Source organism: Lolium perenne, chromosome 5 (genome assembly GCF_019359855.2).
Source record: "Lolium perenne isolate Kyuss_39 chromosome 5, Kyuss_2.0, whole genome shotgun sequence".
NCBI classification, from domain to species: Eukaryota; Viridiplantae; Streptophyta; class Magnoliopsida; order Poales; family Poaceae; genus Lolium; species Lolium perenne.
The window spans coordinates 251,325,279-251,342,735 of NC_067248.2; the positions used below are offsets into that span (position 1 = coordinate 251,325,279).

Here is a 17,457-nt window from a genome sequence, read left to right on the forward strand (position 1 = left end):
TTCTTTATATTTGACGAAACTCTATAAGATTTAACTTTTAGTTCAATTTATAATCCTTCTTCATCGAACCAGGGAGGTGGTACAAGTTCAGTAACTACATGCTTACTGTGCACACTAGCTACCGAAAAGAAGACGTTGAAAGCAGAGGAGCGCACACTAAACCTACCTAGTGCAGCCACACGGTATCCAACCCAAAAAGCAGGGTCACAACGCAAAGCGTGGTCTAATCTAAGATCACGAGGGCGCTTTACCGAAGCTGCAGGATTAGGCAAAGGTCACATGCGTCCACGCGGCAAGGTCGCCTCTAAACATCAGGTTCAGTGGCCCGGTCTCGAGATCAGCACCCACACACACGGGGCACACTGAATCTAGCCTACTCCACCTGGGAAAAGAATTAGCAGTAATCGCCAGCTTCAGCTGCGCACGATCTTGCATTTGTTGTTTTAACAGTAGTTAATTGACTGTCAAGTTACTAGACAGTGACCTAGCTCGACGATAATTTTTGATCTTTCAATACAACACTGATCGTCGAGCTACAGTAACCTAGCGGCACCAGGTGGTGGTATTGCTTATGATTAGTCAACGGTAATTACACGGGGACGAACAAAATGGAGCGACAAGATAGAGCAGGGGATCGAGCAGTAAGATCTTGGCGCACAAGATCCTCCTCCTCTCGCCCTTTCTTCTTGTCTCTCTTTTCACTCAACTATTTTCACCTACATCCAAGTCACAGAACACAAAGGAGGAAGAAGGAAGCTCATTTCATCTCGAGGCTTCTGAAGTCGAGCATGGCGGTCCTGAAGCCGAGGAAGCTGCTGCACTTGCAGTCGGTGCTCTTGGGGAGGCCGCCCAGGCTGCAGCTGAAGCAGACGCCGACGCCGGCCTCCCGCTTCACCACCGGCTTCTCCTCTTGGATCGGGGGGCTGATGCAGAGGTCCAGGTTCAGGTCCGGGCACTTGAGCGGCTTCCCCTGGCCCCACTCCATCTGGTGGTGGTTGGCCTGGGTGATCGCCACCTTGGTGGGCTCGTCTCGCCGGAACACGGCGCCCTTGTTGTCCTCCCTCGCAGCTGCGGCCGCCTCAAACGATATGGTTATGTTGGACCCGTGCTGCTCGTTGATCGACCGGTGTGTCACCGGGTCTATCCCCCGGCTCATCAGCTTCCGCCTGATGTGCGTGTTCCAGTAGTTCTTGATCTCGTTGTCCGTCCTCCCCGGCAGTCTCCCGGCGATCAGCGACCATCTGCAAACAAAAGTAGCCGTTTAGCACGAGACAGTAGCATCAAAAGCTATGTTCTTTACGGTGGCATGCATGTAAACAGATAGAGAGGATCATGGACATGGACGTACTTGTTGCCCAGGAGGCTGTGGAGCTTGATGATGAGCTCGTCCTCCTCCTCGCTGAAGTTGCCGCGCTTGAGGTCGGGCCGCAGGTAGTTGATCCACCGGAGGCGGCAGCTCTTGCCGCACCGTAGGAGTCCCGCAGCCTTGGGCAGAGAGCGCCAGCAGCCCTCGCCATGGGCCTTGATGTAGGCAGTGAGCCGGTCGTCCTCCTCCTTGGTCCACGCGCCCTTGTTGGTGTGCGCCTTCTCGCAGCACGGCGACCTCCCCATGGCTGACTCCTCACTGTCTCAGAGTCAGCTGATGCCGCCGGTGACAGACACAGACACTTTGCTTTCCCTCTGCTCCTCCTCCTCCTTCCTTTTTGTGGTGGTGGGTTTTGCAGTGGAAGTTGTTGTTGTTGTTGTTGTTGGGTGCTAGCTATAGCTGCGTAGGAGAGGTGGGTGAAGGAGAGAGCTGGATTTTATAGGCTCGATCCGGGAAGCCGGTCTTCTAGAGGCTGAGTTGGTGAGAAAAAGGTTAGGCTGGTAGGCCTCCCCTCGTCCCCAGGTCATGACCTCATCACCTCACCCGTTTGTTTGTTTACCAGCTTAGTACAAAAGAGCCGCAGTGGCAGCCATATGTGTTGTGTGCCTGTGCCTGCCTGATTCACAGACCTCGGAGCAAGGTAGGTGTAAAGTGTGATGTAAGCTTTGGCCTGCCTGCCTGATGCCTACCTCTTGGCGCGTTCGGTTTTAACAGCTAACTAACCGCATCATCCACCACCACCGCCACCGCACCCGGCCGTGATGCCTCCATATTCCTAATTCCTGTTGGTGCCGGTATGCCTGAAGCTCCTCCTGCAACACACCTCGTGAAATATAAACTAGTTAGGGGTTCTGTAAAGACACATTATATCCAAAACTAAATGTGCCACATCAGCGAGCAAGGAGAATATCAATGAGAATTAGATGGTACAATAATACAGCCCCTTCTTATTTATGTTTCCCCTCTTCCAAATTCCTTGATCTCGTGTGTATGATGCAACCTCCAATAATGCCTTCTTTTATCACATACTGATATCCGTTTGGTGAGAAGATACCCTATTATATGTAAGAATGTAAGGTACAACTCTACTCGTATAAACAAAAAGACAGCATTCTTAGGGCCTCTTGTGATTTTGTGACCCAGCTGCAATTTGTGTGCTCTACATGATCAGATGTTGAATGATGGAGTCTATGAGGGGTATTTGTTATTCTCCTACGCAATTATGTCAGCACGAAAATGATCCGGCACGTATACTACACCAGAGTAACAGTTGTATACGGGTCATTCATGCATTAGAAAAAACCGCCCTGATCTCACCAGCTCCAATCATCTTAGCATCATTTCTTCCTTTAACAATGGAAATGTTCTGGTGCAACCATACAAGCCAATGTGCATATTGAAAACAGGGTGAGGTGTTAAACAATGGGAAGCCCTCGTCATAGACTTCATGCTTCCTTGTTTATTCTTGAATAAAATATGATTAAGCAGAATATGTATCTGGATGCTGCCTATCTGAATTTTATTTCGCCACCCACCATATTCGCTTCTTTGTCTTCCGTAGTATAATAGTTTTGCAGAATCATATGTGCTGCCAATTTTGCCATAAGCCTGATGAAACTACTTTCGTGTGGAACATTTCTGCTTTATATAATCTAAACTGGTTAGTTCATCTGTTTGGTCAACCCTATATAAAAAATTCACCAAACTCATCACTCCTGCAACTGCTACATATTTCTTTCTAGCAAGGAAGATCTTCAGGATATCTTATTTATATAGGCAAATCCACATGGCAATACATTATAGGTTAATCAACATGGCAATAGACAACATTATCAGTGATCCCTAATAAGGACATCCTTACAATTATGGTCACAACTTATTCCAGTTCTGTAAAATGTGCTTTGCCTTTGCTCCTAGAGAACATATATAAATACTGAATTTTACTGTACTGAATTTTCCACAAATTAGGAATTACTCTGCTGTACTAAAGGCTGTGGGCATCACAACCTGAGGAAGCAAATGAAATTATGACTTGCTGAGGTGGACCATTGATTGTTACTTGTTAGGAGAAACTTACATATCCGTTACAAATCCAGATGGGCTTACATAATATGTCTACCTAATATATTCTTTTGGGATGGTTACCAAACTCTGGACCATAGTTGGTTGGGTGTATGGCGAGGAAATATCCTAAACCATTAGCTTCAGTTGGGGCCAGAATGATTGGGACTTCACACTCCACAATGGTCCTCTACATGAAAATGTCCAAGCTTCCTTTACCACCACCCTTAATTTCTTTCTTGCAGGGATTGGTTGATTACAACTCCAGATCTAACTCCAAATTCTATTCTTTTGAACATACGAACATGCCTACCTGGTTTCTACCTGATTTTCTATGCTAATTCAAGATAATAGATATTCACTTAGACAAAACTACGGATATTTCACCACATGTCAGGGGATGGTTGCATCACTTCGCGGCACAAACCTATTGCCAAATCCATAACAGGAGGAATATTTCGAAAATAGCTGCATCTCAACCTAATGCAGTAAGGGTGCATGTACCAATTTAATTTGCCTACCATGCCAACCAGAAAGCAAGTCAGAGTATTAGACACCAAACTGCTTTATTGCATAGCCATCAATAACTAGTCCTTATTATGGGCTCTAACTAGTAATAGCCTAATAGGCTAGCTGGCCAAGTTTGGGGTCGTGTCATTTTGGTATCCGCTGATTTAATACGCTCTGAAATGGCTATTCGTTCGGTCCATCAAATTAAATCAAGTAAACCATTTCAACTGTACCCTGTACCTTAATCGCCACCTCACAACAAAAAGGAGTTCCGTTCTTCAGCAAAACCTATTAGCCTGAGCCCTTTAGTTGTTAACTGGTAGGCACTAGTTCTAGAAAGCATGGAGGCTGGCAAGATGAGGAAAGTAGGGAAATGGTTTGTGGTTGTCTAGTTGAGGAGTGGTGTCTGCAAGTTTATGTGCAGTAGTTCTACCTTCCACTTCTCAGCCACGCACTTGTGGTGGAAGACTCCTTTGTGCAGGCTGGGCTGTTTTGGGTTAGGGGGAAGGGAAAGATGGAAAGGAGAGAGGTAGGTCTAGGCCACCCTTTTGGTGTCATCTCTACAAGGGAGGCATGGCCAATTAGGCAACCCCACCACATGGACATGGCCCAAGCAGAAACAGCACTTATCCGTGACTCCTCTCTCCCAACCCCCTCTTTGTTTCCTCCTACCTACATGCCCCTTATATGCCTGCATAAAGCTCCAAACTCTCTGTGGCATCCCCCCTTTTCACCCATAAGCCTCTCTCTACCTACCAGTCCTTGCATTCCTCCATGCAATCGGCTATTATTAGGTTAGGTGTGGTGTTGGTCTCCAGTATTTCAACCCAAATTCATGAGCTAGCAGTTTCCTGTCGCTGACCATGAGCTCTGATTTTACAGTGCTTCTTTTATGAATGTAGATTCGATAATACTGAATGCAAGAATCAGGTTGGTCAATTAGAAATTGGAAAATCAACTGACTGTTTTTACATTTGGCCCAGGAATCATAAACTTTGTGCTCTTCTGGCTGCAACACAATGTTTTAGCCCTTCCACGTGGATGGTTGGCTGTTGAACTGACTAGAAAACCTTCCAACACTAGCCCTCCACTAGCAGAGGGACTTTGACCGCCTTTAAACAACTAACACAGAATGGGGGAAAAGGTGCTTTTTCTAGTCCCACTGTCCAAGACCAATGTTCGTAGCTCCAAATCACAGGTCAAACAAAAGTCAATACACATAATGCTTTTATCATTTGAATGGACATAAAGAGATCCAGATCATGAAGTGTCACATATCTGGACTTCAGATATTTGGACTTGTAAAAAACCGTGAGGCTTACTGTGACTGCCGATAGCATGTTTTTCCAGTCATGACTATTTAATCAGTGCCATGCAACAATTAATCTTTCCTAAAGATTAGAGTTGGTGGTCAGTCCAATCACTCCTAGCCTTATTTATCTTAACCCTGATAAGTGGACCATACAAACCTAGGATCATAACAGCAAGCTAGCATTATCTTTGCCGAAGTAAACAAAAGCATGAAAATCTATTAATTTGTCATATAAATACAGCTTCAGTAAACTATGTTTCACATTGTTTTTTGCTCCCTCATGTGGCATGAGCGTCTTACTAGTTTACTCAAAAACTCATGTTTTCATAGCAAAGGTGGACAATCTTTTCAACTGTAACATAGAGAAAATTGCAGCTAACACCATGCTTTGTGACATTTGTTGCACCAAACACAGAAACAAAACCTTTTTTTCAGCTACCACAGATTGTGCCCTAACTTTTTGCACCTAGCCCAAATGAACAGCTTAACCTTGTTAACATGTTATCTGACGGGCTGGGCTCTGTTTGCTCACATGGCGTCTAGTGTGGGTGCAGGCAGAGATAGGGTTTCGCCCCTGCTCCCCCGCGGGGACGAGACAGGAGCCTCGTGAAGCGTTACCGACCTCTCCTCCACCATCACTCACCCCCTTTCCTTTCATTATCTCTCCATTTGTTAGCTTTTCGGAGGGAGGCAAAGAAGAAGAACCCTAGGTTGCCTCCCCAGATTTTGGGCTCGGATCGACGTGCAAATGCAGCTCTACAGCAACTGTTCTGCCTCCCGATTTTTTTTTATTGGTTCAGCTGTGGTAAGGAGGTGTGGACTATGTGGTGGGCCTGTGGATGGCCACGCTGGACGCCACACTAGCAAAAATGCGGGCCCGGCCCAGCAGTTAACATGTTAGAAAGGTTAAGCTGTTCATTTGGGCTAGGTGCAAAAAATTAAGGCACAATGTGTGCAAGCTGCAAAAAAGATCGTGTATCTGTGTTTTGTGCAACAAATGCCATGTAAGATGCAATTTTCTAAATTTGTTAGCATCCTCGATGATGAAATGCGTTTTTGTCTTGATTACTAACCATTTCAAATTTCCAATGTTAAAACCATTCCATCCACACAAGTACGCACCGCAAGCATTAGAGCACAAGCTGAAGTTAAACACACTTACCGTTTCTGTTCCACTGCTTCCTCAGAAATGTTAACATCGGTCTCCCCCTAACTTCCTTTGATAGTGACTGAAGTAGTGATTTTTTTTCTGTGGAGAAAAAAAAATCAAAACTCCATATATCCTAATACCGTTGAGCTCTTTGAGATTTGTTTAGAATAATAGTTGCAGTTATCTTTCCTGTTGTAGCATGTCGTTACTCGCAGGTAAGGTATATTCATTTATTACTGATACTGACTAAAGGAAAGTGATATTAAATGGTTAACTGCAGCAAATGGTCAAGTTTTACAACTACAACTAAACAGAGTAGCATAACCAACTGAACCTTTACTAACGATAAACTAATACTCCAGATCTACAAATTCAGATACATACAAATGGTTGGTCAGGTTGATCCATCTGCAAGCTAATACAATAATAGATATCCTAACTTAGTCTGTTGTCCTTTCTTAACTACTGCTAGACCAACTCATTTTAAGTTGAGTACAGGTGTATCTATTGATAATCATCTTCTAATAAATAAAATACATAGTATTTATTTCAGCTGCATGGTCTGATTGGTAGGTGAATAATGGAGTGGCCCCAGAAATACCCAAAAGAAACGTCGGGAACACTAGCACATAATCATTGCGAGACCAAAAGTTTTGAGACTTTACAGTGGCATAAATACAATTTTGTTCGCTTGTATTTCCTTTTCCAACTTGACTAGAATGCCCTCCTCTTTTGTGCATAACCATCCAACCATGTATCAATCTTTATTCTTGTCTGGCCAATCTTATTAACAGGGGGCCGCAGGTGTTGGCTACTTAAGGCAAACACTAGCACATAATCATTGTGAGACCAAAAGTTTTGAGACTTTACAGTGGCATAAACACAATTTTGTTCGCGTGTATTTCCTTTTCCGACTTGACTAGAATGCCCTCATCTTTTGTGCATAACCCTCCAACCATGTATGATGTATCAATCTTTATTCTTGTCTGACCATCTTATTAACAGGGGGCCGCAGGTGGTTGGCTACTTAAGGGCGTCTTTCTAGTAATATCAAGTCACGGTGATGATGATTTTTAGATTGTTCGACTTTTCCCATTTGCAATGTCATGTTATAACAGCCTGCAGACACGGTAGATCCAGGGGAAAGAATTAACAGAAAAACAATAGGAAAATGTTGTAGCTATACAAGGATGGCTGTCGAATACAATACGAAAGCTCCATTATGATATCGCTGCTCTCCCTACGAATATGGTATTAGAATACCAGCAAGCACCACCCTGCAAAAGTAGTACTCCCTCTAATAGGTGTCGGAGTTTTAGTTCAAATTCGGAGTAAATTGAACTAAATCCCGGGCAGATATTATGGATCGGAGGGAGTAATTACATTCCCACTTGAAGGTGCATTTAGTTATTAGCTATATATAGACATATTAGGACTGTATCAGGGTTGTCATTGCATCCATATCGCACCGGTCACATCAGCATACAAATCCAAGACCGCAACAGTACATGGAATTTGATTAGAGATTTGGGTGCACATACATGACTCTAGAGCAACCACTGTATCATGGAAACGAGCTGCTACAGAACAGTGGCATTCTTATTACTAGTGGCTACAAGAGGGCGCTGGTGGGGATCCATTATATGCTAAGCCACGCCACCAGATCAGATGTAACACATTTACGTCGTATTCAACCGACGCTGAAAATAAAATGGTGTCGAACTACTACGCTGCGTAGTATGACGCCATAAAGCGGCGTAAGAGTTACTATATTGGCACAACAATGCCTGCGAGCATTTAACAGAATTCAAGTTTTTACTAGCACTCACATGCCTTGCAGGAAATGCCTTCCTGGTTTGCACACTTGAGCCAATCGTCCCCGTTCCAGCTTCGAACGCACCGCAGCGACACCCTGGAAACAAACATAAACTAAAATTTAATACTCTCTGCACTCAATTGCATCACCACATCAGCTCCGTACATCCCTCCAAGTCCTTGCAGTGAAACCAACTGGAATTCGCCGAGCAAGTTCAAGGAAGAAAAAAGCTCACATATGCGTAGCAGACCTAGTTGGTGCCGATGCCCATCCAGTCACACACTCACACGCCCATTAGCCGCTACAAACTAGCTCCGCAGCCAGAACTGCAACACCCTCGCCTTGCTGCGCTTCCGCATTCCGTCGAACACCACATGGGTCAGTCAACGGCTGCCAGCGCCAAATCGAGAAACGAAATGGCGACTGCCACGAGACGTATCTCGCATACATCAGAGTCACCAGCGCCAGGCGCCGGACACGGCGCGCGAACCGAGTGCTCTTTCGACGGAGGGTGACGTCGAGGGCGCCGCCCGACTCCGGCGCCGCGCCGATGAGGAGAGACAATGTGAAGAGAAAACGATGAAGAAATCGTGGCCTGTTAGCTTGGGCCCTATCTTTTCTTTAGCAAAATTAGCAGGCTCTAATCACAGCTAAACTGGCCGCACAGGCGACGAGTCTGGCCCGGCCTGGCCCATCTCGGTCACGGCGACGCCACGCAACGGCTAGTTTTGCAAACGGCTAGTTTCGCCAATGGCTAGTTTCGCCAACGGCTAATCCCCAACGGTCGGACAGGCGATTGGATTCATATATTTCGAAATGGAATCCGATGCTTTCCCCCTTCCCAGTGTTCATCCGCTTCCTCCTCCTCCCTCCGCCGCCGTTCTTGAAACCCATCCAGATCTTCGCGAGGGCGCCGCCATGATGCAGCAGCACCAGCTCGAGCAGTGGCTCTCCGCCGGCGGCGGCGTGGGTGGGATGCTGCGGACAACCATCCTATTAACAGGGGGCCACAGGTGGTTGGCTACTTAAACCCATACTATCAATCTAGAGAAGCATAAATTGTTCTAAGGTCTGCATACCAGGTCCATGAGAACACAAGTTACAGGTAGGCTCAATGCTAATAAATCCGTATCGATGCTTTACTGCAGCTAACATATAGCAAATTGTGTATTTACAAACCCTGCAATTGTCAGATATTTCGTTTAAGGCATCTTTCTAGTAATATGAATGCACGGTGATGATGAGGCTGATTGTTAGATTTTTTTCCCATTTGCAATATCATGTTATAACAGCCTGCAGACACAGTAGTTCCAGGGGAAAGATTTACAGAAAAACAATAGGAAAATGTTCTAACTATAGAAGGAGGAACTGTCGAATACAATATGAAAGCGCCCTTGTGATATCGCTACTATCCCTATGAATATGGTATAGAGTACCAGCACGAACCACCCTGCAAAAATAGTTATTACATTCCCACTTGAAGGTGCATTTAGTGAATAGCTGTGTAGGCATATAAATTAGCCCCGTATCAGGGTTGTCATTGCATCCATATCACACCTGTCACATCAGCATAGAAATCCAAGAGGGCAACAGTACATGCAATTCGATTAGAGATTCAGGTGCACATACATGACTCTAAATCGAGCAACCACTGTATCATGGAAACGAGCTGCTACAGAACAATGACATTCTTATTACTAGTAGTGACTACAAGAGGGCCTAGTGGGGATCCATTATATGCTAAGCCACGCCACCAGATCAGATGTAACACATACCTATTCAACCGACACGGAAAATAAAATGGTGTCGAACTACTACACTGCGTAGTATGACGCCATAAAGCGGCGTAAGAGTTACTATATTGGCACAACAATGCCTGAGAGAATTTAACAGAATTTAAGTTTTTAGCACTCACATGTCTTCCTGGTTTGCACACTCGAGCCAAATGTCTTGTTCCAGCTTCGCACGCATCGCAGCGACGCCCTGCAAACAAGCGTAAACTGAAAATTAATTCCCCTCTGCACTCATTTGCATCCTACAAACTAGCTTCGCATCCAGAACTGGAACAGCCTCGCGTTGCTTGCGCATCCGCATTCCGTCGAACACTTTAGGGGCCAGTCAACGGCGGCCAGCGCCAAATCAAGAAACGAAATTCCTACCGCCAAGAGACATATCTCGCATGCGCCAGAGAGTCCCCAGCGCCAGGCGCGGCACACGGCACGCGAACCTAGGCCTCTTGCGGCGGAGGTGACTCGACGGCGCCGCCCGACTCCGGCGCCGCGCCGATGAGGCGAGACGATGTGAACGAAGGGAAAACGGTAAAGAAACCGCGGCCTGTTAGCTGGGCCCTATATTTTCTTTAGCACAATTAGCCGGCCCGGCCCGGCCCAGCCCAGCTCGGTCCGCCCAACGGCTAGTTGCGCAAACGGCTAATCCCAACGGTCGGACGGCCGAACGGATTCATATATTTCGAAATGGAATCCGATGCTTTCCACCTCAGTGTTCGTCCGCTTCCTCCCTCTCCTCCATCTCCCTCCGCCGCCGCCGCCAGCCCGTCGGTTCTTGAAATCCAATCCAGATCTTCGCGAGGGCGCCGCCATGAAGCAGCAGCAGCAGCAGCACCAGCTCGAGCAGTGGCTGTCCGCCGGCGGCGGCGTGGGCGGTATGCTGCGGCCGACCAAGTCGGCGCCCTGCTCGCCCGTCAAGCCCCTGGCGGCGCCGGGGCCATCGCAGGCGGCCATGCTGCGGACGCACTCCGACTCCTTCCACGTCGCCCACAAGGTCCCCGTCGGCGACTCGCCCTACGTCCGCGCCAAGCGCGTCCAGGTACGTACGCTGTCTGCTTTGGGTCTTGCTGCTTTCTTGATTGGGTTTCTGGATTTGTTTTGGCTGACGGCGGCGGCGGTGATGGGTGCAGCTGGTGGACAAGGACCCCGAGAAGGCGATCGCGCTGTTCTGGGGCGCCATCAACGCCGGCGACCGCGTCGACAGCGCGCTCAAGGACATGGCCATCGTCATGAAGCAGCAGAACCGCGCCGAGGAGGCCATCGAGGCCATCAAGTCCCTCCGCAGCCGATGCTCCGACCAGGCGCAGGAGTCGCTCGACAACATCCTGCTCGACCTCTACAAGGTCAGTCACTTCTTGGTTCATTTCCTTTCCTCGATTCGAACATGCATCTTGTTGTCACCGTGTTCAAACTTCGATTCAAATATGCATCTGATTTGATTTTGAATTCATTGGATTGGGTTTGCAGAGGTGCGGGCGTCTGGACGACCAGATCTTGCTGCTCAAGCACAAGCTGCAGCTCATCCACCAGGGCCACGCCTTCAACGGCAAGCGCACCAAGACGGCGCGCTCCCAGGGCCGCAAGTTCCAGGTCACCCTCGAGCAAGAGGCCACCAGGCTCCTCGTAAGCTTCCAGCAACTCCAATCTCCCTGATTTCCCATGCCAATTACTCGACCCGAGATCCGTAGCTAACAACCTGATTGCCAATGTGCGGGTGCAGGGCAACCTGGGGTGGGCGCTGATGCAGAAGGAGAACTACACGGAGGCGGAGGGGGCATACCGGCGGGCGCTGATCATCGGCCCGGACAACAACAAGATGTGCAACTTGGGCATCTGCCTCATGAAGCAGGGCCGGGTGCACGAGGCCAAGGACGTGCTCAAGCAGGTGCGCCCCGCCGGCGTCGACGGCCTCCGCGGCGCCGACTCCCACCTCAAGGCCTACGAGCGTGCGCAGGAGATGCTCCGGGACCTCGAGGTCAAGCTCGTCGGACGCCCCGGATGGGAGCAGCTCGCCGTCGACAAGAACTGGCTCTTCGACGCCCTGCGAATGGGCTCCTCCTCCAGCATCTGGCAGCCGCAGCCCTGCATCGACCACCTCATGCCCCCGCAGCCACGCGCCGGCGACCAGTTCGCCGACGAGAACGCCGCGAGCAAGAAGATGGCGCCGCCGCCGCCGCAGCAGCAGCAGCAGCTGCTGCAGCCCAACCTCAACATCGACGCGCGGCCATTCTACTCGCACCGGATGCCGCCACTGGCCGCCAAGCCGCAGCCGCAGAACGCGCCGCGCCAACAGCAGCTGCTGCAGCAGCAGAAGGCCCCGGCTCAGATGCATCACGATCCCATGGGCAACCTGAAGAGGACGAGGTCCGGCACCGCCATGGACAAGGCAGCTGCGGCAGCCGTCGGGGAGAAGACCAAGGAGCAGAGCAGCAACAACGAGGCTGACAAGGACGTCAACGGCGGCAGGCGGAAGTCGCTCACCGCCGAGGAAAGGTGGCCGGAGCTGCCAGACCACAGCGCGTTCGACGAGGCCCTCGTCGCGTCGGTCATCGCCCCTATCCTGGACGATGACGAGAACTGCAACAAAAACGCCAAGCCGGTGGCGGCGCCGTCCGCAGCGAGCTGCTGCGACACGAGCCCGGCGGCGCTGAAGGAGAAGGTGGGGAAGAGGCTGAGGATCTTCCAGGACATCACACAGACACTCAACGCTCTCTGATCGAAGGTGGCGAGTTCGTATTGGTTTTCCGTTTTTGTTGCTCACACAACCGACTGAAGGAGGTGACAGACGCTGCGAAGGAAGGAGATGTGCTTGTTCTCCTGGAGGATTCTGCGTCGCCGTTTAAGTTAAACTTTAATCAAACTAGCTACTAGCTAGGGCTCGATCCATGGTGATACAATTTGTTTTTCTTAGTTTGCTGCTGATTCATTGATTTATTTTTTTAACATAGCCAAAATAACAGCTGATCATTTGTTCACCATTTGGGTTCAGCTTCACACTTGCAGCAGGAGTGTGTTTTACCTGTAACAGAAGTTGATTTTGTAATCACTTCAGAAATCAATATGTAATCACTTCAGAAATAACAAAAGTTACTTGCTTCATTGCATCATCTTGATTCTTCCTCTGTTTTCAAGTTCTTTACAGCAGCAGCCTTTCAAAGCTACAAACTTGAACTATTAGATCGACTATCTAGCTGAAAGATCGGCCAACAATTCAGCATCTCCAAGCATTGTGCCAGATGAGATGAAATTGTGACAATTTGATTTTTCTTTTACAGTGAGACAATTCAGCATCGATCAACAAGGCTGTATATGTTTGAAATTGTGACAATTTGCCTCCTTATCACAACCAAATAAATCATGTTCCAGTACGGTTCAGCTTCATACTTAGCAGCAGTGTGCTTCCTGATTGATTCCGTGATCAATTCAAAGTTCAAATATTCCCTCACTTTAACATATTGCTCATCTCCTGATTGTTCTAATGGTCGTTAATCAAGTTGTTTACATATTGGTCATCAAAGTGGGACATATTTCTGACTGTCAGTGATGACGTGTTTTTCAAATCAACTTTTCCACCTTTTCAAAATATAGCCTACTATGTCTTCCCGCTGAGTCTGCTTGTAACATAAGTTGATTTTGTAATTACTTCAAAAGTTCAAATAACAAGTTCCTCACTTCATAAGATCACCTTGATTCTTCCTCTGTTTTTACTTGCTTGTTTATCGCTAGTGACTCAGGTTCTTTACATAAATGCAAGATCCAGTTGGAAATATGTGTGACTGTGAGTGATGACAGATGTTTTTTGGATAATGCAGTGATTCATGTCTCCTCTAAAGGTTAAGGTCATCTCATTTCCCAAGAGACCCCCAACAGGTCCACAGCCAAAAAAGAAAACGAGCCAAAAGTGTCCAAACACCCCCCCCCCCCCCCCACCCCCCCATCGAGCCCCGAAACATGGGGGTGCTTGGGGTTGTCCGAACGTGTTATGCGCACCCCGAGACAAGTTGGCCCACTGGCCCAGCCAGTAGTGAGATAGCCAAAATACCAATCCACTCGAGTCTCTCTTTACTCCTCTCACTCTCCACATGTGTGGCGCCTCTCATGTTCTAGCCGACCCTACCACCGCCAAATCTCTTTTGTCTTCACATTCTCTGGTCCCACTATGTGCACTCATGGAGAACAAGTCTGCGTTCAAATGGGAGAACACAGTGGGGCTAAGAGCAACTCTAATCGATAAAATTTGGCATCTTAAACACGTATATGGGCCACCAAAAAGTTGTTTTACTGTTTGCAAAATCTTGCGGCAGAACAAAAACCCTAAACCATAACCAAAGCTATAAAAAATTAAAATACACTATCGGTAAAATTTAGAGATGACATGAGCAAAGATAGATCATTCAGCATATATAGATCATAAATTTCACAAATTTTACTTGATGCATAGATCATACATCATTTGATATTAACCCTAAATCTAAACCGTCGCTACCCTAATGACCAAAATTCGGCCCTATGATGCCTCACTGGGGCCTATGGCCACAGCGACGGTAAGCTCACTCGTTGTCGGATGAGTAGAGCTCGACGAAACCATGTAGCTCAGCCTCGCAGCGCGGCGTCGTCTTTGTCGCTGCAGCGGAGCTCGTCGTTGACCTCAGTAACGAGCGAGCGGCGCTTCATCCGCTACAGCCACCGCTCCTCTTTCGAGTCGTGGTAAAAGTAGTCTCCGAACAGGATGGTCTCCATGTCCTCCTCCTCGTGAACCGGCGACAGCGGTGGTGGGGAAGCATGCCTCATGGTGGTGACTCGTGAGCACTCCGCGAATGCAAGCGAAGCCTGGCCGATGTAGAGCAGTTCACCGGCCACTTCTGCGAGAGGAGAGGCCGGATGCGCGAACGGCACTGGCGGATTTTGCCAGAGCAGCATGAAATCGGCGGCTAGAGGCGGGGATACAAATGGTGGCGATGGTTGGATTTTGCGGATTGGGTGGGACATCTGTTTTGTGCCCCGTAAAATCACCCCCCCCCCCCCTCCTTCCCCAAAACCCTATTTATAGCAGTGCGGCGGTGGGATTTACTGTGTTCTTTTTCAAAAAAATAGTCAACCTCTTATGCATGCTATGTTTGGGCACGAAAATGTAACCTCCACAATTGTAAAGAGACAGATGTCTTAAGGGTACTGTTAGAGTTGATCTAAGCGGAGATCACGGAGATCATCCACGGTGGGGTGACATCCTCCAAGGAGCTTGTCGTCGCGGTTGACCGTCCTCTTATGTCAGCAATTTATCTTTTGAGGTTGTCCTAGCCATTTCTCTTCTGAGGTTGTCGATTCATTTCCCTTCGTTCTCAAGGCGGCGGTGCTCTTCCCTACCAACAAACCCTTTGACTCACACACTCTCCATGGGAGCCACAGACCTTCCCGACGGGCAGTGTCCTAGAAGCTCGCAACTTGTTCGGCAAAATACCTATAGGCAGCCAGGTGTGTTTTCATGTTTTCTTTCATATATTGGGTTAATGATTATACATGAATGTGTTTAATTCATAATCGTGAATCTACTTATTTAATATGAATGTGTTTTATCAATAATTGTGAATCAGATAAATTTTCTATACTGGCTGGAATGAATCTATGTGTACATTTGACTTTCTTTATCGTGCATGATGGAAATGATAAAAAAAAAATGGAAATGGTTAGCCACATGACGTTGTTGTTGAGGTTCAGGTCACCAACAAAATGCATGACACCAACAAAAGAGGTCCATTATACACGCAGAAGTATGATGAGAGCTTGTGTGACGCATGGATCGTAAGTGAGCCAAGATCCCAATTGTGGCGCCCAATAAGAAAAAGGGGATATCTATGGGGAAAGGATATGGAAGCAATTCCATGAAAGGAAAAACTACCAACTCTACAAAGTTGCAAGTAGAGTAGGGGTCTCGTTGGGTAGTCGGTCTGATGAGATTTTAGCATCGGCTAATGTGTTAAGACAAACGGAGCTTGACCGTTTAACGGTTGCTCCAAATGGATCCACTGAGCCTGCTACTTCCTTTGTAGACGATGATGAAGATGATGACATCTTAGATGGTCAGCTTCTCTCGGCTATAGTTGGGAGTGTTACAGAGGTCGATTTAGAACACTCAGAGCTTAGTTCAGTTTATGATCTAAATGCTTCTGCACGTGGTTCTCGATCGTCCGCTGGCAAGAAGTCTCGTGGATATGGCAAAAATACTAAATCTAAAATAGTTTCTCGATGAATGGCATGTTTCGGAATAGCAGAGGTCTTGGTGACTTGGCTAAACATTCTCACATTGCCGACGGTTGTAGAGATTATGATTTAGATTTTATTGCTATTTCTGAGACGAGTAGGCGAAAATTCTCGCAAAGTTTCCTTGACCGTTTATCGGGTGGGATTAACTTTCAGTGGTTTTCTCGCCCGCCTCGTGGCAGGTCTAGGGGCATTTTACTTGGCGTCCGCATAGACACCATGACCGTTTTAGCTAGTTCTGATGGCGAGTATCACATTAAACTCGATATTCAGAACAAAGCAGATGGTTTCATCTGGAGTCTGGTCGTTGTGTATGGTGCCGCCCAAGACGCTTTTAAGGCTGACTTTTTACGTGAGCTGGTAAATCTTGCAAAAGATAATCCGCATCCGATTTTAATCGGAGGGGACTTCAATTTGCTGAGATTTCCTCATGAGAAAAGCAAAGGCATTTTCGATGGACATTGGCCTTTCTTGTTTAATGTTGTCATTGATAGCTTAGACTTAAGAGAGGTTTTTATGTCCGGTCGATAGTTTACTTGGGCCAACAGCTTGCCTGAACCCACATACGAGAAACTAGATCGCGTGTTGATGGATACCGAATGGGAACATAAATATCCTATGGTGTCCGTCCGTGCACTAGAACGTATTGAAAAACTGTCTGACCATGCTCCTATCCTTCTAACTACTGGGAATCCCCGACCTGTTTGTAAGCGGCCGTTCAAATTTGAAATTGGCTGGTTACATCGAGACGGATTTCATGAGATGGTTAAGACGGTTTGGGAAAGACCAGTAGGGGTAGTTCGCCAATATTGAGATGGAATAATAAGATGCGTGCTATGCGTAAACATCTCTCTGGTTGGGCTGTCCATACGGCTGGTATTCTTAAAAAAGAGAAGGCTCGCTTATCAAAAGTGATCGATGATCTTGAGGCCGTAGCGGAAGTGAGACCGTTGTCTACGCAAGAGATTGATCTTAAGAATCAATCCAATGCACAGATGGCGAGTCTTCTTCGCGAAGAGGAACTCAAATGGTATCAAAGATCCAAAGCCCAATTCATTTTGGAAGGTGACTCGAATACGCGATATTTTCATGGCTTGGCCAATGGCAGACATCGGAAAAAGCGTATTCATTCTCTCATTCAAGATGAAGGGGTGATTGAAGGCCACGAGCAACTCAAATCATACATTACCAATTATT

At 47.4% G+C, this 17,457-nt stretch overlaps 2 protein-coding genes across 3 annotated transcripts; one reads left to right on the forward strand and one right to left on the reverse strand.

The window, feature by feature from the left end:
- Positions 1 to 534: 534 nt before the first annotated feature.
- LOC127302693 (myb-related protein Hv1) lies at positions 535 to 10,526 on the reverse strand. 2 transcript variants are annotated; one of them, XM_071820455.1, is made up of 6 exons: positions 10,375 to 10,526; positions 10,131 to 10,198; positions 8,229 to 8,311; positions 6,412 to 6,498; positions 1,349 to 2,178; positions 535 to 1,241 (listed from the first exon to the last, which is right to left on the reverse strand). In XM_071820455.1, the coding sequence occupies exons 5-6, from the start codon at positions 1,609 to 1,611 to the stop codon at positions 758 to 760; spliced, it is 747 nt and encodes a 248-aa protein (XP_071676556.1). In that variant the 5' UTR covers positions 1,612 to 2,178; positions 6,412 to 6,498; positions 8,229 to 8,311; positions 10,131 to 10,198; positions 10,375 to 10,526; the 3' UTR covers positions 535 to 757. The 2 variants fall into 2 exon arrangements, with proteins under 2 accessions (XP_071676556.1, XP_051189195.1); XM_051333235.1 differs by lacking the exon at positions 6,412 to 6,498.
- A 173-nt stretch (positions 10,527 to 10,699) lies between these two features.
- Positions 10,700 to 13,101, forward strand: LOC127302692 (protein POLLENLESS 3-LIKE 2). The gene is made up of 4 exons (XM_051333233.2): positions 10,700 to 11,041; positions 11,133 to 11,345; positions 11,470 to 11,625; positions 11,723 to 13,101. Exons 1-4 carry the CDS (start codon positions 10,700 to 10,702, stop codon positions 12,716 to 12,718), a joined length of 1,707 nt encoding a protein of 568 aa, XP_051189193.1. The 3' UTR covers positions 12,719 to 13,101.
- Positions 13,102 to 17,457: the final 4,356 nt, after the last annotated feature.